Source organism: Paracoccidioides lutzii (assembly GCF_000150705.2).
Source record: "Paracoccidioides lutzii Pb01 unplaced genomic scaffold supercont2.14, whole genome shotgun sequence".
Classification (NCBI taxonomy): domain Eukaryota; kingdom Fungi; phylum Ascomycota; class Eurotiomycetes; order Onygenales; family Ajellomycetaceae; genus Paracoccidioides; species Paracoccidioides lutzii.
In genome coordinates this window covers 681,024-706,093 of record NW_015440960.1, presented here as the reverse complement: position 1 = coordinate 706,093, position 25,070 = coordinate 681,024, and the positions used below count along the sequence as shown (strand labels likewise).

The following is a 25,070-nucleotide window of genomic DNA, read 5'->3' as shown; positions in this document are numbered from 1 at the left end:
AGGCTTGAAGAACCGACGATGATTATTAGTTACGCCCCTCTCCGCTTAATGGGGGTTTTCTTCCCTCCAGCCTTTGGTTGACCCTTGCCTTTCCCTTTCCCTGGACCCTTCAGTTGGCTCTCCCGCGCAGTTTTGCCCTTCTTCCAGACTTTGCCTTCTTTCCTCTCCCGACTATCGTCCAGTTTCTTTTTGTCTTTGCCACTAAGCTTGCCTTTCTTCTTCTTACTCGGCCCATTCAGTTCCTCAAGAGCTCGTTGCTTAGCCTGCAGCTTTTCCTTTTCGCTCTCAAACCATGTGCGCTTCGGCCTTGACATGATCTCCTTTTCATGGCTAATGAGGTTGCTGCCGCGAGTGACTTCCATTTCCGCCTGAGCTAGTTGCTTCTCCTCTTTTTCTTCTTTGAGGATCTCTTTGACTTCGTCCTCCATCTCCTCTACCTTGGCGGCCCACTTGTCGGCTTCTGCAACGTCGATGAGTCGGCTTACAATTTTTGCCCCTTGAGCTCGACCGGTTTTCACAGCAGCTTTGACTACTTTTCTGTCTGGTTCTGCAGCAATCGTGCACGCACGTCCTGAGCGCCCTGCACGCGCCGTACGACCCACCCTATGCAGATAAATTTCGTGTGACTGCGGGGCTTCGTAGTTAATAACGGTTTCCACACCTTTGATATCCAGACCTCTGGATGCGAGGTCAGTTGCGAGAAGAAAAGAAACCTTCCCATCTCGAAAGCTTTCTACACTTTTGATACGCTATTGGACAACATTAGTTCGTGTCCCAGATTAGTGGTTAAAGTGCCTGGAGCGATGGCGAAACTTACCTGTTCTTGACTCATGCTTCCATGGAGCTCTGCAGCTTTAAGTCCAAAAAGACCAAAAATTATCCGGACACGATGCGCCTCTTTTTTGGCGCGGAAAAATATAATAACACGATCCTTATAAACTGTCTTACAGAGAGTGACGAGGTAACCCAAACGCTTATCTTCCCTGCCTGGTCGTAACCTGACAAATTCTTGTACCAGAGTCCCAACAGTCTGCTTCTGAGCATTTACCATCAACCGGACTGGTCTGTTAAGGCCCACTCGAATGAGTTTGTCGATGGTGTTTGTCATTGTGGCGGAGAAAAGCATAGTTTGTCGAGATTTTGGAATTGTCGTCAGAATCTCATTCAGTTCGTCAGCGAATCCGTCCTCCAGCATTCGATCTGCCTCGTCGAGGACAAGAATTTCCAAAGTATCTACTGTGAAGCTGGCAGAGTTTCTCATATGGTCGATAAATCGACCGGGGGTTGCAATAATGACATCAGGTCTCTTCTTAAGGATGTTCTCCTGTTCCCTAAGACTGAAACCTCCGACTAGCTGACAGAATGTAATATCGGTGTATGTTGCAAGCTTAGTAGCGACGTTGTAACATTGAACAGCCAGTTCTCGAGTAGGCATCAGGATTGCGACGCGGCTAGTAGGAACTTTCCTGGGGCGGTAAAGAAGGCGTTCTAGGATCGGAATGATGAAGGCACCAGTCTTACCGGAACCCGTAACAGCACCGCCAACGACATCCTTGCCAAGCAGGGCAACAGGTATTGTTTTCCGTTGAATAGGAGTCGGAGTGGTGAAACCGACTGACGTGAGGCCACGTAATATTGGCCTCGAGAGTGAAAAAGCCTGGAAGGATTTTGCAGTCTCCAGGTTGTCCTTGGTTGATGTGGTATCTTCGGGAGCAAAGAAAGCTTTTTGCTTTTCGACTTCCGCGGCATCTTCGCTTTCATCGCTTGAGCCATCGTCTGACGCAATATCGTCCGGATGTGCCACGGGAGATGCAACCGAGTCGTTATCGGAATCCGCTTCATCGTCGGAATCGGGTTCGGATGTATCCTCAGCATCCTCGGATTCGTCATCCTCTCCCTCCTCCGATACGCTGCCAGCTCCCATACCAAATGCATCAGGGGCCAATAGCTCGTCGTCTTCGAGATCAACCGCACCGGCTTGCTCATCTTCATCATCCTGCGAATCGATGCCATTGAACTCCTCTTCCGATTTTTCCTCCTCTTTCTTCTGTAGCTCCTTTCTCCGTTTGTCTAATTTCTCCTGCATCTTCTGTTGCCTCCGGGAGATTATATCATCAATATCCACTGACATTTTATTCCTACTGCCATCAATTTTCATCCCAGGCCGCTCATTAACTGCCCAGCCATCAAAGTCCTCTACAAGGTCCGCAATTGCCGCGCCTCCAACATCGAACTCGAAATCAGGATCCAATGCACCATCATCATCATCATCATCATCATCATCATCATCATCATCTCCATTTGCATCATGATCAGACTGTGACGTATATTCAAGGCTAGCACTAGCATCATTGTAGTAGTTGTGGGGTTTACCCTTCTTTATCTCGGTCCCCTTCGACTTCTTATTCTGCCCTCCGTTGACGGTTACATCGTCGTCGTCCCTTCTCCGTTTTGCGCCGCCCGAAGCTTTAAAACTTCTTTTCAACGATCCAGTCGTAACTAGGCCAAATTCTTTTGTATCGTCAAGGTCGACGTCGTTTTCGTCGTCTGATAGCGTCAAGATAAAATCATCACTGGCTTTCTTTTTGCCAGGAATTGGAGCCATTTATTCAGCGTTGAAAGTTCGCCATACGAGTGCGGTATTTCAAGAGGAATACAATAACGAACTAAGCAAAATAAATGCCTTCTTCCATTTGGTAGGGGACTGAACGAGTGTGGTGATATACTGCAAGAAAATGCTCTCGGCTCGTTAAACGTTCTTTTTCTTTTTTTTCTTTTCTGGTTGGGGGTCGAAATTTCCCACATCTCATCAAAGCGGTGTAATGCGACAGAACAGTTCTACATGGGCATCCCCCCCCCGTCTGGCGGTTAGGTCATGTGACCGTGATTATCGTCGAGGCAAACTCTCTCTCTGGGTCTTGGCACCACTGAGCCTTCTTCCCAACCGCCAATCAGAGCATCACATCTCACTCAGTAACCTCCCGAGAGGGAGAGGGGCTCCGGAAGGGGCTCCCGAGCCCGAGTGATGTACATATTCATGGTCTGAGGTGGTCGGGCGGTTCCTATCAATCTCCCCATACCGCGCAGTGGCCTTCTGATAATAATATATAGAAACAATGCTACATCCAATATCTCAACTATCTCTACAAGAAGATCATTGATAGCAGCAGCTTTATGCAATCATCGCCACATAATAATACTTTACACAAAGTTCTCGCGCTGTGCAGTCAAATTCAATGAAGTTGTAGATAATACTTCTTTTGAATATTATACCTCGGCAGTTATGCTTAAGTTTTAAATCTATTTTGAATAACTCTAATATCCTCCTCACATTTGCAGATGGTCGTGGTTGTAGTGTCATCATCAGTTGCATACCAGAGTTAATCGGTTGGGTCTCGAAGATTCAGTTCTTGGCAGTCTGTGAAAGGACTCCTTGAGATTTTGTAATATAAGATTATTAGTCATATTCTAACCAATGCTGGCTGCGAAGGGAATTCTCATTTATCCAGATCTTCGGCTTGAAGTCAATCTCTGTGAGAATTCACTCCTTCACTCCTATTTATAATACTTCATGAAGATAGCATTGTAAACACAACACAAGTTTCAAGTCTTGCCTCTATCTCCATTGAGCTTCTTGTTCTTTAATGGCAAATAGGTGGCATTCTCGCGCGTTGAAGGGGGCGTTATTAGGAATTGAGGATATTTTAGTTCGTGGGCGACGCTTAAGCTTGTTTATATCAGGATTGTTGTAAAGGGGGGGGTGGGTTTCAGGGTGAACTTCAACACCTGCAGTTATTCCTCGGCTGATCAACTTCTCTACCAACCACCAACAACACAATGGTCCGGAGTACGGCATACAAAATCAGGTGTTATATGCACTGCCAGATCCATCCATCGATGATGCCCTTTCCTGCTCTCCTCTGCCAAGGTAATGGGCGCCTAAATCTCAATCGATGTTATGTTCTAGATCGTGGAATGCGGTGCTTTATCATCTAGGCGTTTCCACTCCTCGAATACTGCGCCTGTTTCGAGTGCCGCAGCTTGTCTCTCTCCAAAGTGTGGGCAAGGAGAAGATCCTTAGTTTTAGGGCCGAGGAGGAGTGGCTGACGAGTCGGCCGCTCGCGGGGAAGCCGGTTGAAATATCTATGTGCGCGCGGTTATATCGATGATTGAGCTGGCTGCCGCCACAAATGCCCTCGGACTTCCTGGCTGTGCGATAAAAATGAATGAAGTCATGACTTTCTCCGGGGGGGTTGTTCTCCGTTAGAGATAGACCAGCGAGAACCTTAGTGGATGCACCAGCCTCATATGGCTCTTTGCTGTGGCTGAGGAAATCTTAAATCCCAGCCCCCCCAATAACTTGTGGATCTGATTGGCCAGTGCAATGGGCTCCTGGGAACCGATTTTCTCTCTACCCTGAATTATTGTCCCCTGATTCACACATCCTCCCGCCGCCCCGCCACTTACAGTCGTCTGGGAGAGCAGCAGATTTTGCATGCGCGTTTAATCCCTCATAAGTGAATATTATCCCTGCCCATCCCCAGACGAACTGTGGGGTGGTCGGTATCGGTTTGTTGTCGGGAGAGCGGTATACATGCAAACGCCTTCTGGAGTTTCCCCCTGGCCTGAGAAATTGGTGGACTTACTCTGATCCCTGATAATGCGACGAAAGGAATCGGCCCGAAACAGAAACCTGGAGAGATGGCCGTCTATCGCCATTCAAAAAGACCGCATAGGAGGAGCCTGTGGACCCCGATGGGTGGTATCCAGGTATCTGACTAAGGTCCCTGAGGTGGGATTTTGGTGGATTTGGGCCCTGAAATTCTTCAATACACACACACAGCCCCTCGGTCGTTCAATGTGGATTTTTGCCTCTCCTTGACTTGATGGAAAGATCAGGAAGGCATAAATAAAGGTTCTCCGTCCGGCTGAAATGCTCTTCTCCATGCTCTCATCGATATCAATAGTGTCACTATTCACCAGGCTAATTGTCATTCATTTATCTGCCTCTTAAGCTTTGAATGCTGGTCCTTCATTGCTTTCCTCGTACATACATTCCCTTCCCTCCCTTGCATAGATTTATTTATATAGATACCTACCTACTGTCCTTCATATTCGAACTATGCATTCCCTCAGCCTTCTTACCGTTGCTGTCGCAGCCAGATCTGCATTTGCTCATATGGAAATGAGAGAACCTCTTGCCCTCCGCAGCCGGTTCGGTTCAGGTCCCAATGTTGATTACAGCAACACCTCCCCTCTTTTGACAGATGGTTAGTGACATTTGTTCTCGTTGATAAACTAACACCCCTGCCCGCCCAATCCACTTTGCTCTCTGGAAACTTGTCCCTAATCAAAGCTAACTTACTTCCCCAAGGTTCCGATTTTCCCTGCAAGGGCTATCACCATGATAAAGGCACAGCGCCTGTTGCTGTATACGGAGCCGGGGAAACCGTCCAGCTCAAACTCGAGGGTACAGCCACCCACGGTGGCGGCTCCTGTCAAGTTTCTCTCAGTTACAACGGTGGCGTCACCTTCAGAGTCATCAAGTCAATGATTGGTGGCTGCCCATTGGCTAAGAGTTACGCAGTCGAAATTCCACACTCCGCACCACGAGGAGAAGTTCTCTTCGCCTGGACGTGGTTCAATCTCATTGGAAATCGTGAGATGTACATGAACTGTGCCATGGTTCGGATTGAAGGTGGAAGCGAGAATACAACTAATTTCGACTCTTTCCCCAAAATGTTTGTTGCTAATGTGGGCAATGGCAGGAAGACTGTTGAGGGTGTCGATACAGTATTCCCGAACCCAGGTGCCAACGTGGTGTATGGCCATGGTCTAGGACCTGCCAGTGGTGGCTCTTCTCCTGCCGCTATTAAGGCATCTCATGCTGCTATTAAGGCATCTCCTGCCACTGCAAAGGCATCTTCTTCCACTGCAAAGGCATCTCCTGCCACTGCAAAGGCATCTTCTGCTGCTGTCACTTCTTCTCAGGCTGCTATCTCTATACCTTCCGCTTGGAATACTACGCTCTATAACTCCACCACTTCCAGTCATGCCACTTTGCCAACTGCGCCTTACCCAACCCATCATTTGAACGCGACTACTTCTACTCCAGCTCCTTCATCTTACTCAGTCTTTCGACAACATGGCAATGGCACCAGCCCAGTTCCTTCGGCTTCTACAACCCACCACCAGAATGTCTATGCTGCCGCCCCAGTTCCTTCATCTCAACCAGCCTTCCAACATTGTGGCTCTAATACCACTCCACTCCCTTCGTCTTACCCAGTATTTCAACAACACGGCAATAGCGTCACTTCAATTTCTTCGGTTTCTGCAAGCCCCAGCCAGGATTCCCATGCTGCCACCCCAGCTTCTTCATCTTATCCAATCTTCATCCAACAAGGTGGCTCTTATACCACTTCACTCCCTTTATCTTCTGCAGCTTCCCAACATCGTTCCGCTACCACTGCAACTCTTTCAGGCCTGTCCCTTTCTGGGACTGTAAGCGCCGTTGGATCACAAGGCAATTTTTCTTTACACTGCAGCTGTTCATGGGTTTAAAAAAAGGGATAAGTTTGGATTTGGAGTTTTGAATTGAACCTTTTTTTGTTTCTTTTCTTTTCTTTCTTTCTTTCCTTTTTTTTTTTTTTTTTTTTTTTTTTTTTTTTTTTTTTTTGGCTTCCCTTCGGTCAATTTTTGATAGGCAAGATACCAAAGAGAAATATAATGTATGTCCTTAGAAAGCAACTAGAGTTAGAAATGGGCCCATGAATATGAGAACGATTATGTTAATTGATTAAGATTTCCTTTTTCCTTTTATTCCATCTTTTTACTCCCCCTTCTACCTGACAAGAACTAAGAGTGGAATGACCTAGACATTGGAGTTATTATAAAAGACAGGGTTTGAATGAAGGAAATTGAATTAATACTTTGCTAACTAGTTGCTCAGGTGGTGAGGGATTAAAAAAATGGCATGAACTATTACAAGAAAAATGAAATTTATTACTCTCCGTTGCATCTAATAGACATGCGATTAAAAGCACCAAGTGAGGACTGTTGCCATCATGAATTTGGGGACGTGTTGGAGCAGTAGCATGGGAAACTGTTCCAAGGGACCGAAACTCTAAAAAAAAAAAAAAAAAAAAACCGCAACCACTGCTGTACTTGACCCTAATAGTGCTAGGATAGTGGTAATGGATGAAACAAATGCATAGCCAATGAGAAAACATTCCACCACTAAAGTTTAACGCTCGGACAGGGTTGTCGTATTGTAACAAGATGTCTCAATTTTCTGGCAATGCTCTGTCGGGGATATACCCGGTGGTGCGGACCAGGTAGCAGAGTTTAACCTGAAGGTTGAGAAAGCATGTTAGCATGCAATATTGTTAAATGGGAATTTGGGAATTACCACAGTCAAACCAGGTCTATATAGATTGGTCTCATGGGGTGGGAAAAAACGACTCACCATTCTCCCATTTTATATCCAGTGCCCTTAAGCAGCGCCTGCTCTTCAAATCCGAATCTCCTCTCAAGCCATTCCTTTGTCCATCTGTAGTTGGAATCGTCTTCTGCCTTGTGGTGAATGATGAAAATCAATCTGGACAGTTGACGATTCCTGCCCCCACGGTGTACATCAGCCTGGGCAGCGGCGCAGTCAAAATGATACCCCTGGTAGGGAGTATAGTCGCCATCTAGGATTTCCAGCATCTTGTCAAGAAGACATTTACCAAACGCCAAGACGGTAGTATTTGGGATCAACGAACAATTCCAATTCCGCAGTGTAGCGGTTAGTTGTGGCAGGGCCTGTGAAATCGCTTGAGAGGATGTAACCGTAGATATTCTCCTTTTCTTCGCTGAGGGCGTGACCCAGGCAGGGTTTCTGCTCGACGGCAACGAGTGTTGGAAACTTCTCGCGTTCGCATTCGTCGACACGCTCCTTCATGGCGCGGACAGATAGTTTGTGCAGATCGACGCAGGAGACTGTGTTCTGAACATACCAATTGAAGATGTATAATAATCCGGGAAGGTCTTTCTTTTCAACGGGTCGGATGTACAGTTTTGCCTTTGGCGTGTGTGGGTTAGCCTCTACCGCCAGGGGCTGAGGGTTCTGGAAAGCGAGTTTCATATGCAAGGCCATCTTCTCTCTTTTCGAACTAATTTCTTCCTGCTCCCGATCGATTCTAGCATTCCAATTGTGAATATAACCACGAGCTGTCTCATGGGCATGCTCAGCATTCTCTGGATCGGCCAGGTTAAGAAGTGTGGCTGGTGCTATGGCTTCTGAGACAATCATCTCATGCCCACCATCGGAGTGGAAATTTGCATCGTTGAACAGTGGGCTGGTCGTATCCACGCAGACGCGATCCAACATCCTCACGGCACCCAGCCATTTTGTGAATCTGTGAGTAAATTCAGAGCCTGATTGACTATCCCAAGGGCGATATTGCGAATTCACCAGGGGTGAAGAAACTGTGTTGTCCACTGGTACCAGTTGTTTCTTTTCCTTTTGTTTGGAGGAACCGGAGCTGCGTACGGAATAAGTACTACGGTATTCAAGGATACCAGAACTGGGCTTGTTTAACTCCGTATCGATGGGAGAACTGTTTTCCAACCTCTCATTTTGCTTAGTGGGCGACGATGCCGTTATATTTGGGTTGGTGAAAGCGGAAGGTGTTCCTTTGGTAACTGGCGATTTCGGATCATTCCCTTCTCCTTCACGTGCAATGTCTAGTGCTGAAGGCTCTTTGGTGGCATAGATGTTGATACCACGACGTTGTAGACCTATTTTTCTCTTCTCTTCCCTCTGAAGGCGCTCCAGCCGTTCGTTAATGTGCATTTTCTTTGCTCCACCTGCAGGGGATTTGACCTGCAGGTTCGAAACCATTGGAGCCGTACGTTCTTTGTTTCTAGCCGATGACAAAAATTTGGAAGCTCTATCGGGATTGGGGTCTCATGCGTGCCTTGATAGGCAGAGGGAGAGCTACGACCTGTGGCTTTATTGGAATTGGCTTCGCAACGGTTAATAGTGGCTGAGCTCTCGGTATTCAAATTCTGGAGCAAATTTTGGAAGGTATATGGAGTCTGTCATCCAGTTCGCAGTTAATCAGGACTGCTTGGGTCCAGGGGTGATCTCCCTATGAAACTCTTGTGTCGTCGAGTTCGGAATTCATCAGACAAGTCTGAACGTGGTTGGTCAGGTTTAGGAGGTTTAGGAGATTGAGGAGAATCTTTGGGATGTGTTAATATTTTTACAACACAACATGGGAACTAGGAGAGATACCTGTAGGTAAAGGGAGACCTCTTATCAGCACCTGGTTCATGTTAGTGGGCGTGATTACGACAGCGTAACAAGTTAGTTGAAGCAAAGGTATATGATTTTTTTCTTTCTTCCTTTTGGTTTTTGTGAATAAACTCGTCTCACCTTTTTTCTGCACAGAGTCTTCAGCACCTGCGAATGTGGGATGGATTTTTATGTCGGTGGTTGATATTCGCTTGAAAGGTGACGAGGGTTTGAGGATTCAGGATTGCGAATTACATCTGTGCGCTAACTTGCTCCGTCCTTCAGCGACACGTGGACTGCAGGAGAAATGGTTGCTGCTGTGTTCAATTGCGCTGGAATTGCAATGTTTGGCCCTGGTAAAAGCAGTCCTTGCAATCCAGCGTTGTCCTTTGGGGAGGTTTGAGCTTGAGCCCTAGAAGAGGTGGTAAAGGCGGTGCCCGACGGCACTGGACCTGCAGCTGTTCCCAAGCCAATTCCAATTTTTTTCAAGTACCTGCAGGGCCTGAGGTGCTTCCACGGGAGATTTTCGCGTAGTTCTCCTGTATTTCGCGAGAGGATCTGCCGGAGCCGTGTTGAAGGCCATCAAGACTTCACTCCATTCGTCAGCCCTTGGCGGAGATTCCCTATGGGTCGATTCCCTGAGTCCTTCCATTGCTGTTGTCTGTGGGAATGAGGTAAGTTATTTTATTAATACAAATAGCTCACCAAAATTACGGGGCTGATATAACATCGTGAACGGTTACTTACCCTGAGAAGCTTTGGAACTTGATGCTCATCTCCCCACGTGAACAACAGCAACACTCAGGCTCTGATACAGGCAGACCTCCTGTGGATATCCTGTGCCAAAGCAAAAATAGGAACAGATGATGTAGAATCGAGGGGAAGGCTCTGTTACCTATAGAGGTAGTGTTACACGGGGGGATAGATTAAATAGCGATGCTCTGGTGAAAACACATGAAAGAACATGTGTCAAAAGTGTTGTAAAGAAGAAAAGAAGTTTACACAGGATTCATTGATGATATATTAAGCACAGCACGAGCTGCATGGCTGGTATTGCCGAAACTTGATAAGCTGATGAGTGCATGATTGTACGTGTACATACGCTGTTGATGGTTTCAGGGACTCCGAAAGGGATAATAGGAAAAGCAATATGAAATCATGAAGATATGATCATGTAAGGGTTTTTTTTTAAGAAAAAAAAAAAAGCTTTAAGAAATAAGGATATAAAATACGCTCAAATATCTTCCTATGTATTAGGAAGAGAGTATGTTAAGATATATCAAGCTTCTTCTGGCGTTGGGAGTATTTGCTGGGTGTGGAGAGTCTAATAAAAATACAAAAAGAACATTGGATGCCTGGTTGACCTCTGCAGCATCATCAAAAACCAAAGAAAACCAACAAAGAACAGAAACAAGCAAATAAATATGCTTTCGATCCTGCGAAAAGCCAGGCTGAAGGACAAGGAGATGAGGATTTTGATGCTGTAAGTTCCTTTCTCATCTCCAACTACCATGCATGGATGAACCAGCTTGCTGAGTGGAAGGATTTATAGAGGGCTGGACAACGCTGGTAAGACCACTGTTGTCAAGAGGATCATGAACGAAGACGTCACCACAGTCAGCCCAACGCTGGGGTTTATCATTAAATCAATTGACTTCCAAGGGTAAGCAGAGGTTGTCCCATTGCATCCGTAAAGTTCTTTCGCATGGGCTGATATTCTCTTCTCCGTCCATACCAGCTACAAGTTGAACATATGTACGTTTTAGGTTTTCTCATTCCAGCTCCATTCAGTTTCGCGGTTCAGGCGGGGAAAAACTAAAAACTTAAATAAAACGCGACCTGGCTGATTTTTCCGCGAAGGGGATGTTGGAGGGCAGAAGACGCTGCGATCTTACTGGAGAAACTATTTTGAGAAGACGGATGCACTGATCTGGGTGGTTGATGCCACAGATCGTATGAGGATTGATGACTGTCGAGGGGAGCTTGCTGGACTTCTACTGGAGGAGGTAAGATATCGGAGTTGATGCTTTCATTATTTTGTCCAACCCTTGGCTTTGATTGGTGGGGTTGAAATCAGAGAACCTTTCGGGCTGAAATGAATTTAAAAAAAAGCGACTTACGGGCGCAAGTTTGCTTGTCTTTCTAAACAAGACCGATATCGAGGGCGGTATGAGTGAAGCTGAGGTTCGAGAGGTATGTAAATCGGCATTGCTACGACGGTAATAATAGCTAACTAACTTGTTACCTTCTATTTTGCTGATATATCACTCATGATTTACGGAAAAAAACACATAGGGGTTGCAGCTCGATGCGATTAGGACGCACAAGTGGACGATATTCCCGTGCAGCGCCATGACGGGCCATAATCTGAACGAGGGCCTTGAATGGGTGGTGCAAGATGCAAAGGACAGGCTCTTTTTGTACTAATCTACTCGATATCTCTATCTTAACAGGTTTTGCCCAAAAGGGTCAGCCAGTGGGAAAACGTTTAACGGGTTTCCAGAAACGGTTGCATGGATTGTTGTTGGTTTGAAATCCCACACAAAATAAAATTTTTACGTGGGAGACTGTAAAAAATGGCGCAAAAATTAATATCATATTAAATATCATTGTATTGAATCAAGGCTGGTCTGATGAATTTATGATTTTCAAGATTGTTTAGATAATCGATCACGCCGATGTCAAATTCATCACATAGCATAGATCTACAGTTCAGTGACCCCACTGAAACCACTTTTGTTCCTGAAAGAAACATGCTGAAACAGGGTCCTGGATGAAGGATATTGATAATCAGAGTGGATGTGAAAATAAGCAGAGAAACAAATAATAAATGATGCATTGTTCATGTCCACACCTCACAAGGAGAGGAGAGAATAAACACCAAGAGATCCCCCCTTAACTGTAACTAGTCTCAGTAGTTAACTACCATTTTAGTTTCTTGAACGCCAGTGTGAGGGGGTGGATTCTGCGAGGACCGAGGACTGAGGAATCGTTCGTGAGGTATAGGCGATTTCTAGAATGGGGCCATCTATCTGATTCTTCTGCTAATTGCATAATAAGAAAAGACACTAGTCCTCCATAGCTATTCTTCTTTTCCGCAACTTCATTGTCTGATAGTAGTAAACCACTCCGTAGAATCGTAGATGGGTCGCTTGGTGGGTTCGTTATTAGCGGCATTATGTAAGTTAAAAGTCACAGCCAAACCTCAGCTTGTGACTAACTCAATCCGACATCAACAAATCCTTGGAACAAGCCCAGGAACTGGCCAGGAACAGTACAAGATCCCGATGTGTTTTTTTTTTTTTTTTTTTGTTAATGTCTCATTACCCGCGTCGTGGCAAGCTTTTCCTTTGTTTCCTCCATCTTCGAGCTCATTTGTTGATCTGTAACTACCTAGCTCCTAGCTACTAGCTAACTGCCATCGCCATGAACCGTGAGACTGAAACGGACGGCTCTGAAGATGTTAATGACTTCCTCGTGCGCATCCGGGAGCTGGGCAACAAACGCGACAAGGAAGATGAAGAGCGTGCTAGGAAGCTAGAGGAAGAGATTCTACAAGGTCGGAGAGAAAGACAGGCCAGAAGAGCTGGTGAGTTTGAATTCTCCATTACCTTGCTATCCCCGCCCATTTCCGCGGGTTAAGTCATGTTTTCATCACCGTAATTCTGAAGATAAAATATAATATATTAAAAAGTGAGCCAATAGCACGGCAATTCTAGATTGGTCAGGCTAACTTTAGCATTGTCCATGTTTCTATGTCAACGCAGAGCGTGTTCGATCCATCTCCCCAACAAAAGACTCTCATAGTCCATTCGACACCACCCTGGCTGGAAACATCTGTCAATCCTCTCCTACATCTTCATTATCTATTGATCCGCCCTTGGCACTTCTCCCCTCCACGCATATTGAGGATTCGAAAACCAAACCAGTAGCAGCAGCAGCAGCAGCAATAAAGGATCCAGATATGACCAAAACAGACAATTTGGCAGGGAACGCTGCCAGATCACCAGCCACCTTGCGACCATCTCCACGACCGCTTTCATGGAAGCAACGGCCTAATTCACGAGATCTTGATGCTGGTACTGGGGCTTTCTTAAACTTACAATCTATTAAATCCCCTGTTGAAGTTTCACCTGACGTAGATTCAACCCCATCCCGATCTCATATCGTGCAGTCCCTGGCTTCGAAGGACCCTGCCTGGTTCCGCCAGACGACTGATAGAGGAATTGGGTCTCCTGCATACAGACGTGCTCAAGATAGCTCAGTGTCCGATGTTTCTACGATGAGTGGGAATATTAGACTTCCAGGCTTTGGTAGAGAGTCCACCGTCGAGTCCGGAAAATTAATAAACAACGACTTTGCCAGTGAACATTCCAGGTCTCTGTCCAGAGCTAGCTCTATATTTGGCACAAGTGCAGTGGGAAATAGGTTCTCCAGCGTTTCTTCTGTGTCTACTGCTGGTGGATTGGGCTCTCCGGTTCCGTTGTCAACCTCTCAAAGACTAGAGTCTCGCGGCTCTTTTACCGCCAATAACTTCCAGTCAACTGACCGGTTTGAAATGTCCCCGACCCAAGGCCGCTTTTCTAGTGATCGGTCCTCTTCTCCAACGAAAGGCTTGGGTGGGTTTGTACAAAGTGCTATGATGAAGCGTTCCGATAGCGTCTCTAAACGATGGAGTGCTCAATCATCTGGGAGACCCAATGCAACTCCCAAGCCTGGCTATCCAGCTCCATCAGCAAGTCTACCCAAGGAAGCAAGCGATGAAGCTGCTCCAAAGATTCCAACTTCACGCCCCGGTTCCATCCATAGCGAAGCTACTGTCGTCCGCAATCCCACGAAGGGAGAATTCGAACCATCGAAATCAACCAGTGATGTTTTCGCGAAATCTTTGCTCTCCTCCCAGCCGTTGTCACGATCAAACTCAATTAGCAATGCAGGAGACAGATTTTCAGATTTGCCAAGCAGTCCTTCTAAGACGATGGATCCGAGACGATGGAGCCCCACCAAGGCTACCTGGCTGGAGAGTGCGTTGAATAAGCCAGATTCTCCGAAATCTAGGCCACAGACTCCCAATGAGCCTGAATGGAAGAGAGGCCTAAATAACCGGCTGCGGCAGAACAGAACAAGTGTCGATTTGGGCGGCCCAGGTTCTCCAAAACCCCCTTTGCAAAAGGAGAACCAATTTCCTCTGAAACCTAGTAGCATCGCTTTCCCGGCTCTGAAGGAATTTGGAAGTTCGGAGCCCCATAATGCGATAAAATCGGACTGTCCTAAGCCCAGTAGTGGAGAGCAAGATTTACATATCGACACAGATGCGAGTCAGCAGCAGGTACCAGAAAAATCTCTGAAAACGGAGGACGTCAAGTCAGAGTCTGTTTCATCACCTGGGGAAAGAGCTTGCAATCCTGCTGCCTCGTCTCCCGCCGGCTCCCAAAAGGGCTTAAGATCTATAGGTAAAGCATCTGTTGATGGAATATCTCCAAATATGACACCTTCCACCCCCCCTCTTAATGACTTCAGAGCAAATCTACGCCGTCGTGAGCTTGCCAATGAGACTTCAACAACGGATGAACCGGAGTTCAAACACGTGTTTGGAAAGCTAAGAAAGACCGAAACGAAGAATTATGTTGCTCCTGATCTGTTAAAGCATAATATTCTGAAGGGTAAAGCTGGTTTGAATGCAACTGGAGGGCCCAAAAAGGGCCCAAAAGTGGACGAATTTAGGGAAAGTATTCTTAAACAGAAAGAGGCAATGAAAGCTGGTGGAGGGTCGATTCGTATGCCAACAATTGAAGGTAAAGGGCCTAGCTCACCGGACAATCAATCACCTGAGATTCCTGAGGCGATTGCGAGACAGAGAAACATGACTAGATCTGGAAGTATAATTAGCAACTCTTCAGGGAGGGATGTGTCCCCCAAGCTCGCTGAACAACCCAAAATTATTAGCTCTTCTAGAGAATCTAAACCATCTTCGTTTACCTCTTCAGATATTCAGGGCCCTAACAAGATCTACAGCCCCGCTGCTGTCGCTGAGATCTCAGCTGCAATCCCAAAATCTTCATTTGTGAATGGGCTGGAGAGTGCAAAACTTGGTACAGCCAAATCTTCGCGGAATGTGTCATCTGAAGACCTCGCTGATAAAAGTGCAAAAAAGTTTGACTCTCCGTCACAACAATCGATGACGACAAAGTTGCACAGCGATCATGGGGTTTCTGAAAAGGATGCAAATGCGTCTGGTCCAACTACCACCTCCGCCCAATGCACCTCGTCAACCAACACACAAGACGGACAACGTGCACATTCTGGCACTGGGAAGCTTGCGAATCGGCTGAATCCCGCCTTGGCAGGCATTTTATCCCGCGGGCCGCCTAGTATCCCCAATACCACATCATCACCGTCAATGTCATGGTCACGCACTGAGCCAACTGAGCATTATGCGCCTGCAAAGTTGACGCACACCACGAAATCCCGAGCAAGGGGTCCGAAGAGGAGGCTGCCACAATCCGCTAAGTCCGAACCTGCGCCACCCAGTAATGAAGTCAGTGGTCTGGCTAAAGTTGAGCCATCATCATCATCGCGGCCAGCACCAGATGCCAAGTTTAGCAATAATATGTTTAAACCAATCTCTTCTCCCGCTCAACAAGATCCAAGACCACTGCCCACACGGCTCCCATCTGAGAAGACCGAGTCGGATGCGGCTGAAGTCTCTTCTACGCCAACTTCAACGCCAAATGACGCCCAACGAAGCAAGGACAGACCACCAGTATCTTCGAAATCCCCTGATTTGAGGAAATTCACGCCTACCAGCAATGGTCCTACGGCAAGTGATTTAGGAAGAGATGCTGTTGAGCCACAGCTGGAGTCACTTTCCTCGAAGCAATGCGTGGAGACGGAATCAGTTGCGCTAAAGCCTTTCGCTAGAAGAACTACTTTTAATGATAGCTTTAAGTCCGAACGCAAGCCAAGTCCGCCACTCAAGTCTTCTGCGTTTTCGTCACCGGCAACAATCCCGTTGAAACAAAAGAGTCTTCCCCTCTTCCCACATGAACATATTAGCTCACCACCCGTTACACCCAAACCATCCAACTCGAATGCCAGCAACTCTAAGTTACCCTTGACAAGCGCCAAGGCATCGCCATTTCCAGAATCTTCGGAAGCCGCTAATGTATTTTCAAGCTTCTTTGACGTCATGCCTCAGGTCAGTGATAAGGTTGAGGTTGATCCGCAGTCAATATTGATGTCGCAACCACATGTATATCCAAAAATCAAGACTATATCGAAGCAAATTTGGGAGATTACTGGCGACGGCAAGCGGAAAGACTTGCCTGCTAACCTTGGGTATATTCTATTCGAAGAGAGCATGTATGTATGTGTGCACGTTTTCAAAGAAGCAAACGGTCCGTCAAATTCCAACACAACACAAGTACTTCTATGGTGTGGTGACGGGGTAAGTGAGGCGGCCATCGAGGACGCACAGCTTTTTGCTCGCAAAGTTGCCCGAGAGAATAGCTGCAAACTTGAGCTTGTACGGCAAGGGAAAGAGGCGCCAAGTTTCATTCAAGCTCTTGGTGGCATTATCATCACCCGCAGGGGTTCCAGTAGCCGCACTAACTCCTCTGCAATGTACATGCTCTGCGGCCGCCGGCATATGGGCCAGATTGCCTTTGATGAAGTCGACCTGGCTGCAAAGAGTCTATGCTCCGGCTATCCATATTTAATCTCAGCCAAGTTCGGCAAACTGTATCTCTGGCAGGGTCGGGGAAGCACAGCTGATGAACTTGGCTGCGCTAGACTTATTGGCATGGATCTAGGCTTGACGGGCGAAATTGAGGAGGTAATTGAAGGCAAAGAGCCACCGGGATTCTTCGAGACATTCCCAGACCCTTTCCAGCCCACAGCAGCTCAAACGGCAGATCATTGGAAACTGAAACCCACAAATGGGAACTACTGCTGCCGGCTCTATCGCATTGATTATCAATTGGGGCAAAGATCTGGCTTTTGGAGTCGTGGGAACTCGTCTCCCGTAACGAGGCCAAATGATATTGTGCAGGAAATCGAACCGTTCTGCCAACGCGATCTAGATCCGAATCATATTCATATCTTGGATACTTTTTTTGAGATCTTCGTGTAAGTTGAGATTTACTCACCAATTGCTATATACCCCCAATGAAATGAAATTACGACCTTTTGTTTGTACGTACGAAGGATGTGGGACCACGTTTGTTAACCCTTCATTTTTTACATCTATCCAGCATTGTAGGCGATCGAGCAAATGCGCGTTCCGCGGAATTGGCCTCAGCCCTGATATTCACCCAAGAGTACAGCATCATGGCCGTTTCGCTGCAAGACAGGCCATTCCTACCTAGAAGCAACGTAGTGATCCACGGCATGGCGGAAGAATGCAAGTGGGCATTCAGGAAGTGGGACGACCGGGGGATGCTTCTGCCAGGGAAGACGCCTAGTGTCATCCCGCTCAGCGCTGCTATTGAAGCTATCCGGTGATTTCTTATATATTAGGGTTTTCCTTCAGTTTTTCTTCCCTCAAGCTGATTTTCTTTCTTTCTTTCTTTCTTTCTTTCTCTCTTTCTTTCTTTCTGTTCTATGTTGCTTTTTAGCTTACGTTTTACCACTCTCTACTTGCGTAATGTTAATTCTAACGAAAAAACCATTTCAGAGCTCTTTTTATTCGCGTTTATTTTGGGTTCATTTGTCTTCCATTTCCTCTTGCTGTCGCTTTTCTTTTATTCCCCTTCTCTCCCCCTTGTTTTACTTGATCCTATTATTGGTTGGCTATTCGTTGCTATGCATTATGCGAGGAAAACGGAAAACCGGGGTTTCAATTTTAGTCTTGTTCTCGTCTTTCAGGCCTGTGTGAAAAACGAAGACTCGCATTAGCAGAGAAGGGTGGTGTTCTTGAGGTACAAGGCGGGGCTATGGATATTCCAGGAGGGTTTGATTCTGGTGTAAGGATTAAAGGATAACTAACTTGACATGCAATAATAAACATGTGTATGTCGCTTATTTCAAGTATCGATTGCGTTTACCAAGCCCCTTTTGTGGTGACAGGAGATGTCTCTTTTAAGGCGGTGAGATGGAAAATGCAAGATTGCATATGGGCGTGCATATATTTAACTCTTTGCGTTCAGGTTGAGTTGGCTGTTCCTTTTATTGATCTTTTGTAGGGAACCAATTCGGGTTACCTGCTAAACAGGAAAATTGCACAGTTGTAAATTGGAAAATATGAAGTATCACTTCCTGCATGAATCTTCCCTGATCATCTATCCTCCAATTATTCTATTCTCTGTCCCGGTTGCATCTGGATTTCCGATGCTCCGTACAGCCCCGCACAAATTACCCGATTCGGGGATGCTAACCCCAGACAGTTGGTTTGCAAGTTCATCTCGACGAATTTTCGCTTTCGAACCTTCAAACGTCCCCAGGTCGACCTCTTCAACCGGGTACCGTTTGAGCACACCGACCGCGCACCATGAGCCGGCGAGTAATCCACTAGGTAAAACGTCCCACAAGACCCAGCACCTGTATTGCATCTCTTCAGCGATCATGAACCTCTGCCCCACCCCCACTGTAACTACTGCCTCGATCCTGTCGCCCCTCACTATGCCGTGAAGCCGAGATTATCCATCGCCTATCAACTGAATCACATCACTCTATCTATCAAAAGGAAACTCAGCTACCAATACGAATCAAATCGCTTGCCGTTGGAATCCGTAACTTTCCACTTTAGACTTTCCAGTCATTTGCTAGAGTTGCTCTACGCGATACGCCCAACATGGACCCCCGTATCACCCGCGAACTCTCCAAACTTGACCCCGCCATTTCCTTCCGTGCCTCACTATCTCATCTCCACCATACGTGGGCTAAAACCTTTTACTGGCGCCCGGAACTTTACATCCAACCTGAAACAGTCCCTGAGCTTCAAAAAATCGTCACACTTGCCCGTCGTTGCCGCCGCCGCCTCGTGACCATCGGCAGTGCCCACTCTCCCTCTGACCTCACGTGCACCTCTGCATGGCTCGTCAACCTTGATAACTTCCGCCGCATCCTCTCGTTGTCGCGCGACACGGGCGTCGTAACTGTAGAGGCGGGGATACGGCTACGCGACCTTTGCGTTGAATTGGAGAAATATGGCTTGGCGTTGTCAAATCTAGGCAGCATTAACGAGCAGAGCATTGCCGGCTTGATATCAACTGGTTCTCATGGCAGCTCATTGAGATACGGACTGCTGTCACAATCTGTACTGGCTCTTAGCATTCTACTGGCCAATGGGCAGGTGGTGCGCTGTAGCGCTGAGAACAATGTAGAGCTCTTCCGTGCCGCCCTCCTCTCGCTCGGCGCCATTGGCATCATCACCGAGATTACGCTGCAAGCCGTGCCGAGCTTCAAGATCGCATGGCAGCAGTCCATGCAGTCGCTGTCTCAAGTACTAGAGGGGTGGGACACAGGCCTCTGGACGTCATCGGACTACGTGCGCGTTTGGTGGCTGCCATACTGGAAACGAGCTGTCGTCTGGCGCGCGGATAAGACCGATTTGCCGCTCCGCGCACCCCCTTCAAGTTTTTACGGTGGACGTGTTGGAAACCTCATTTACCATAATTTATTATATATATCTAATTACATCCCGTGCATCCTTCCCTGGGTCGAGTGGTTCGTCTTCGGCATGCAGTACGGTTTCCGCCCAGGGAAACTAATTACTTCAGCTGTCGAACCAGGCCGGACAGGACTGCTCATGGATTGCCTCTATTCACAATTCGTGAACGAATGGGCCCTTCCACTGGAGAAAGGACCGGAGGCCATCACCCGGCTCTCCGCTTGGATAAACGGCGATGCAGCCGTAGCCCGCATCCCCTTCAGCTCTAAAGGTGTCTGGGTGCATTCTCCTATCGAAGTCCGTGTCTCGGATACTTCCAAATCCAACACTCCGCGCCCTTACCTGGATGCATCACATGCTTTTGGACCTACTCTCTTTCTCAATGCCACACTGTACCGCCCACACCTGCGCGACCCTCCCTGTGTGGCTAGATACTATGAGGCGTTTGAGTGGCTGATGCGCGATCTAGGTGGACGTCCACACTGGGCCAAGAATTTCAGCTCCAGCACCGGATACAATGAGATACGAGCTATGTACGGTAATGACCTAGAAGAGTGGCTGAGGGTGCGCAACGCAGCGGATTTAGATGGCATGTTTCTTGGAGAATGGCATCGGAGAAACTTATTTCCCGCTTCGCCTTATCCATCCACTGATGACGGAGGGGACTGCTTTCCGCTCTCAGAGCGGGAACGGTCAAGACAGAAGCCTACGAATTTACGGGGTGTTGGGGATGGGATTGAATATTTTGGCGATCAGAAATGGATGAATGATTCTACTTATTCTGGTTCTGCAGCGGAGAAATGGTCTGGCAGCGGTCAACGAGAGGCTCAGGATGGGAATAAGAATGATAACGACCACTTTGGGCCGCCAAGCCCCCCGACAACAGCTGCCAGCGAGGAGAGCTTTGATCACCTTGCCCATGGAGAAGCCAGCCTCATGCTGGAACAGAGATAGTGAACTCCAATTTCTGGGGAAGCTAATTAATTATTAGCTGGCCGGATTGATGGTATCCTGTGTGGAGAGCTTCTGTATATACGTATGTATCTATATACAAGGTTTCGGTTGTCCATTTTATTTCTAATTCATAATTTACTCTGCTTTGCTCAACGTCTATCTAGTCGTCCTGGCGCCACAGAAGCAGGCGCAGAAAGAGATAAAAGAGAGAATGTCGTCTCGTCTTACAATCGAAAGAGACGTATGCAGAATTCGTCGGAAGATGACAACAATTCTTCCCCCACCTCACCTCACTGCCAGCTTTATTTTATCAGCCTCGGTTCACCCAATATCTAACCTCTCCCTCTCTTCGCCTCTCTCCCAGATAGATAGATACAAGTCCTGCTCTTGGAGGTAGAGGTTGACGTGGACAGCGCCAACAGGTGGTTGCTAAGTTGTATTGATCTTCTCGAATGAATATACATATAAGTTACATCTATTTGCCAAAACTTATTTAGGTTCTGCAACGGTGTAGTTCCTTAGTTAACCATATACATTTAGTCCCTCTGCTGGTCTGGTATCCGGGGGTTTCAATTCGGGAGCATCTTTGGCCGGAGAGCGGAAAACAGATGCCATGACATGTACGTACTTTCACGCGCAGAGAGATGCAAGTGTCAACTCTATTCTTTTGACTTGTCGGATTCCCTCCGCCTTTGCTTAGTCATGCTCGCGTAGTCGTGGAGCAACCTGTAGATAGACAACCACCTTGCTCCAGCATAACTATCTTCCACAACAAATCATGATCGCTTTTCATTTCCCCAAGCCGATTGTCTCATGGTTTTCCCTCCTCCATATTTTGCGCAGGATAAGCCCCCACTTACCCTTGAGGCAGGGTTTTCACATCTTGCACCTCATCTTTGCATGTAGAGAATATCTCCGAAATTCGACAGATCGACAAGATATAGGCTGCGAAAGGCAACAGATACGCGTGTCAACGGCTGTATGTAGCCGTGATCTTGAGGACTCGGGCCTCTTTTCTCCCATGTTTCCCCGCGCTCTCCCTGATACCGTTGTCCCGCCCCCCGCACGGTGTCCAAGGCGTTATGCCCATCTACCCCTTTCCCGCGAGAGGGTTGACTAAAACAGCGCATACAAGACAATGATATGATAAACATGGAGAAGGAGAACAAACTTTCATATGGATATTTTATTCACGCACATTGTCCTGCGTGTTGACAAGTGTCGAGGTTAGCCTTGCAGCATCACGAATCAAGTAGGGGTTTTAACAACCGATGGTCGGCTCTTTCTGGTGAATAATGAGCTCTCCTGCAGTCTTTTATTGGCTTGTCCTTACATTCGAACATGCGTCTCGAGTCTCGTCATTAGCCGATCCTTGTATCTTGTGACATTGTTTTTTGTTAGCCCACTATATCCTGTCCTTTCCTGCTCTTTTTTGTAGTATTTGATCGCTATTTTACAGTTTGTTGTTCCAATGCATGATGCAGATATGAAAGTCTGAATGTGCTGCATGAAGCAGGTATCCACACCGGAGTGATACACGATACTTCGACACATGCACAGGGGGACATCAAAAAAGCATATCACATGAAAATGATTCGAAGCAACGAGACAGCGGAGATTCTGCAGGGTTGCCGGCTACCAGTAGGGGACCTACCGAAAGTAGAATAACTATAAGGAGAAAATTACGGCCGTTCACCATTGAAAGTCTTTTCCGTTGGCAGTTAGTCCAATGGAATCCATAGGTCGAGTATGCGGCCAACGGGGTGATGTGCTGAAGTAATTTTTGGGACATCCATGGATAGTTACTACTTCGGTTGCTGAGCCGTGAAGTCTTGCCCTCCTCATGGATTCTGTCTCCGAAACCCGGATATCACTGAAAGGGGGTCATCTCTCTCTACTGCGATTCGTAACGAATGGGAGGACTCCAAGTTACGTAATTTCTAAACTCGAGCTAGTGATACCAGCTATTTTCCTGTGCTGTTTTCTTCTGAGATATATGTGATATACATATACATGAAGGTACACGGCGAGACAGCTAGAAAAATACACCAGCGCTTTCTTTTTCCCACACAATTCTCTGGAAGAAGAGCATCTTCAGTTTCACATGGGCATTGGTATCTAATGGATTCCTTAATGGATGGCATGTTTAATGGTGCTGTCTCGTCGTGTTGTTGTCAGGTTAGCTCGTCTGTTTCTTCTCGCGCACATTCACAGATTGGCCGCCAACAGGGGCGAAATGAGGGGAAGAGGGATAAAAGCGAAATAAATTAAGGTGCATTGAGAGGGTTCTAAGTATCGACATCTGGCAGGGATGGATATGCACGCCAAGCGTGCTTGGAAAATGAACTTGGCTGTGTGAATGAAACGCCACGGAGGAGTACGGAAAAATAATCTCTCGAGGCTGTGCTGGCGAACTTAGTTAACTAATAGTCCTCTCCTTCCGGCTTAGTCCAGGGCTATTTTTTGGCGATCACAGCACATAAGCAATCTCAGCGATTACAATTTCTTTGCTCTTATGCAGCCAGCTGGTATGAGAACTAAAAGGGATGTTTCGATGTTAGCCTGAATGGAAATCCCGTTTAAGAAACCAAATTTGAGGGAAGAAACAGGGCGGCTCTACCCTTGCTGTTCTTGGACGTTCGCACCGATCATCTGCGCCGTGGCCCGTGGCCCGTGGAAGGGTAATAATACATATGCCGCTGTAGCAATACCCAAGGGCGCATGCAAATACGTACAGCATCATGCAGGTTGATTTGCATTCAGCTGTTCAATCACAACCTGAGATTTAGCATTTCAAGGACAGTGTTTTGGCCCCAACCACATCCCAGAGATGCACTGCACGTTGCTGCCGCCATGCTTACCGCCATCGATTTCTCGCCGTCACTGTCGTCATCGCGCTTCGATATTGTCGGGGAATAGCCGTGAAAGTGAGCGATGATGTCATTATACCAGGAGATGGCCTTCCAAAATTAAGGTTGTTTCTGCTGCAGAAGGGGATAACATAGGAATAATCGACGACCGCGAACAGAATTAAGAATTAAGAAAACAGAACACCCAAATGAGTTATGCTTTAGTTATACAAATTCCCTAATCCAGAACAACAGGATACCTCATGCACCAAAGTTTTGAGGGCTGTTCGGTAAAGGGAGGCGGGTGTTGGCAACTAACTAAGCTCTCGATATCTGAATATTTTATAATATGCAGGCAGACCAACCAGCGTTTGAACCGCCAAAGGCCCCCGGTTTGGGGGTCGTCTCTCTGACCACTAAAAAGTGGTTGCGAGGGACGATAACTCAACCGAATACCAGTGAAAGCATGCAGATGATCAGATTTATCAGGCTACATCAGAACACAACGTCAGATATAGGAACAGTGCGGACTGAGCCAACCTGCAACATTTGAAGCTTAGGGCTAGTGGACCAAACTTCGCAATCAGCCAAGGGCAATTTTCGGGTATTCAAATTAGGCCCATCATTTGGCAAGGGTCGAATATCAGCCTGGTTCGGAAGAGTTTTGCCCTCCCATCATCATCCATGGGATTCGCCTCAAAAATCGCTGCGTTTATCAATTGAGGTCTTTGATGCCCCTCACTCCTCATCCGCTTGACCGTCGATAATCGGATTACTTAATGCAGCAAGGTAACTACCTCCAACTATCATGCTATGGGAGGCACCAGCTTGTTGCAAAACAACCAGATGTGAAATACACCATGAGCTGCTCTTAATCCTCGACATTTGATGCCCAAAAGGCCGACCCCAGTACTCTATCAAGCCAGTCTCTGTTCACTAACTTCCATTTCTCATTCTAGCTTCGCTGCCCCGCTTCTCTTTGGAGTCGGGTCGGGCCGATTTTGATACGATGGCTTCCCTCCCCCACGCAATGATACCTAGGAATAAGTCATGCTGACATTGAAGCACCGTGGCATTAGACTAGAGCCCTGGTCACGAATCAAAGCCGTACTAATTCAACCATCCCCATGCTGTTTCGAATGAGAAGGGCAGAATGGTGGGGGTGAGAAAATAAAATGTGGAAGGGGTAAATCCTACCTTCAAATATTTCGACAACACCACGACTGGAGCTGTTTCCACGTCACAACCATGTAGGTAGTTACCGAATAAGTTCGAGAAAAAGTGGTGTGGGAAAGAACAGGCGGGTTGGATGATGACAACAAACTTGGCCATGCCTCTCCAAATAAACGTTGCCACTTTTTTCTATATCTTATGTTCC

General features: G+C 47.0%; 8 protein-coding genes across 8 annotated transcripts; 4 read left to right on the top strand and 4 right to left on the bottom strand.

Annotated features, from left to right (window-relative positions):
* Positions 1 to 29: 29 nt before the first annotated feature.
* PAAG_05480 (ATP-dependent RNA helicase drs1) lies at positions 30 to 2,605 on the bottom strand (the record flags this gene model as incomplete). The annotated part of the gene is made up of 2 exons (XM_002792705.2): positions 30 to 749; positions 818 to 2,605. The coding sequence occupies 2 exons, from the start codon at positions 2,603 to 2,605 to the stop codon at positions 30 to 32; spliced, it is 2,508 nt and encodes an 835-aa protein (XP_002792751.1).
* A 2,517-nt stretch (positions 2,606 to 5,122) lies between these two features.
* Positions 5,123 to 6,561, top strand: PAAG_05478 (hypothetical protein; the record flags this gene model as incomplete). The annotated part of the gene is made up of 2 exons (XM_002792703.1): positions 5,123 to 5,270; positions 5,375 to 6,561. The coding sequence occupies 2 exons, from the start codon at positions 5,123 to 5,125 to the stop codon at positions 6,559 to 6,561; spliced, it is 1,335 nt and encodes a 444-aa protein (XP_002792749.1).
* Positions 6,562 to 7,243: 682 nt separating this feature from the next.
* Positions 7,244 to 7,707, bottom strand: PAAG_12053 (hypothetical protein; the record flags this gene model as incomplete). The annotated part of the gene is made up of 2 exons (XM_002792702.2): positions 7,244 to 7,349; positions 7,466 to 7,707. 2 exons carry the CDS (start codon positions 7,705 to 7,707, stop codon positions 7,244 to 7,246), a joined length of 348 nt encoding a protein of 115 aa, XP_002792748.2.
* Positions 7,708 to 7,723: 16 nt separating this feature from the next.
* Positions 7,724 to 8,884, bottom strand: PAAG_12052 (hypothetical protein; the record flags this gene model as incomplete). Its single annotated transcript, XM_015847593.1, has 1 exon — positions 7,724 to 8,884. The coding sequence occupies one exon, from the start codon at positions 8,882 to 8,884 to the stop codon at positions 7,724 to 7,726; it is 1,161 nt and encodes a 386-aa protein (XP_015702818.1).
* A 660-nt stretch (positions 8,885 to 9,544) lies between these two features.
* PAAG_12051 (hypothetical protein) lies at positions 9,545 to 9,932 on the bottom strand (the record flags this gene model as incomplete). The annotated part of the gene is made up of 2 exons (XM_015847592.1): positions 9,545 to 9,667; positions 9,774 to 9,932. The coding sequence occupies 2 exons, from the start codon at positions 9,930 to 9,932 to the stop codon at positions 9,545 to 9,547; spliced, it is 282 nt and encodes a 93-aa protein (XP_015702817.1).
* A 772-nt stretch (positions 9,933 to 10,704) lies between these two features.
* PAAG_05476 (ADP-ribosylation factor family protein) lies at positions 10,705 to 11,707 on the top strand (the record flags this gene model as incomplete). Its single annotated transcript, XM_002792701.2, has 6 exons — positions 10,705 to 10,763; positions 10,833 to 10,943; positions 11,019 to 11,035; positions 11,141 to 11,286; positions 11,393 to 11,473; positions 11,576 to 11,707. 6 exons carry the CDS (start codon positions 10,705 to 10,707, stop codon positions 11,705 to 11,707), a joined length of 546 nt encoding a protein of 181 aa, XP_002792747.2.
* Positions 11,708 to 12,706: 999 nt separating this feature from the next.
* Positions 12,707 to 17,782, top strand: PAAG_05475 (hypothetical protein; the record flags this gene model as incomplete). The annotated part of the gene is made up of 3 exons (XM_002792700.1): positions 12,707 to 12,869; positions 13,048 to 17,407; positions 17,533 to 17,782. 3 exons carry the CDS (start codon positions 12,707 to 12,709, stop codon positions 17,780 to 17,782), a joined length of 4,773 nt encoding a protein of 1,590 aa, XP_002792746.1.
* A 1,288-nt stretch (positions 17,783 to 19,070) lies between these two features.
* On the top strand, positions 19,071 to 20,843 carry PAAG_05474 (D-arabinono-1,4-lactone oxidase; the record flags this gene model as incomplete). Its single annotated transcript, XM_002792699.2, has 1 exon — positions 19,071 to 20,843. The coding sequence occupies one exon, from the start codon at positions 19,071 to 19,073 to the stop codon at positions 20,841 to 20,843; it is 1,773 nt and encodes a 590-aa protein (XP_002792745.1).
* Between the last annotated feature and the right edge of the window lie 4,227 nt (positions 20,844 to 25,070).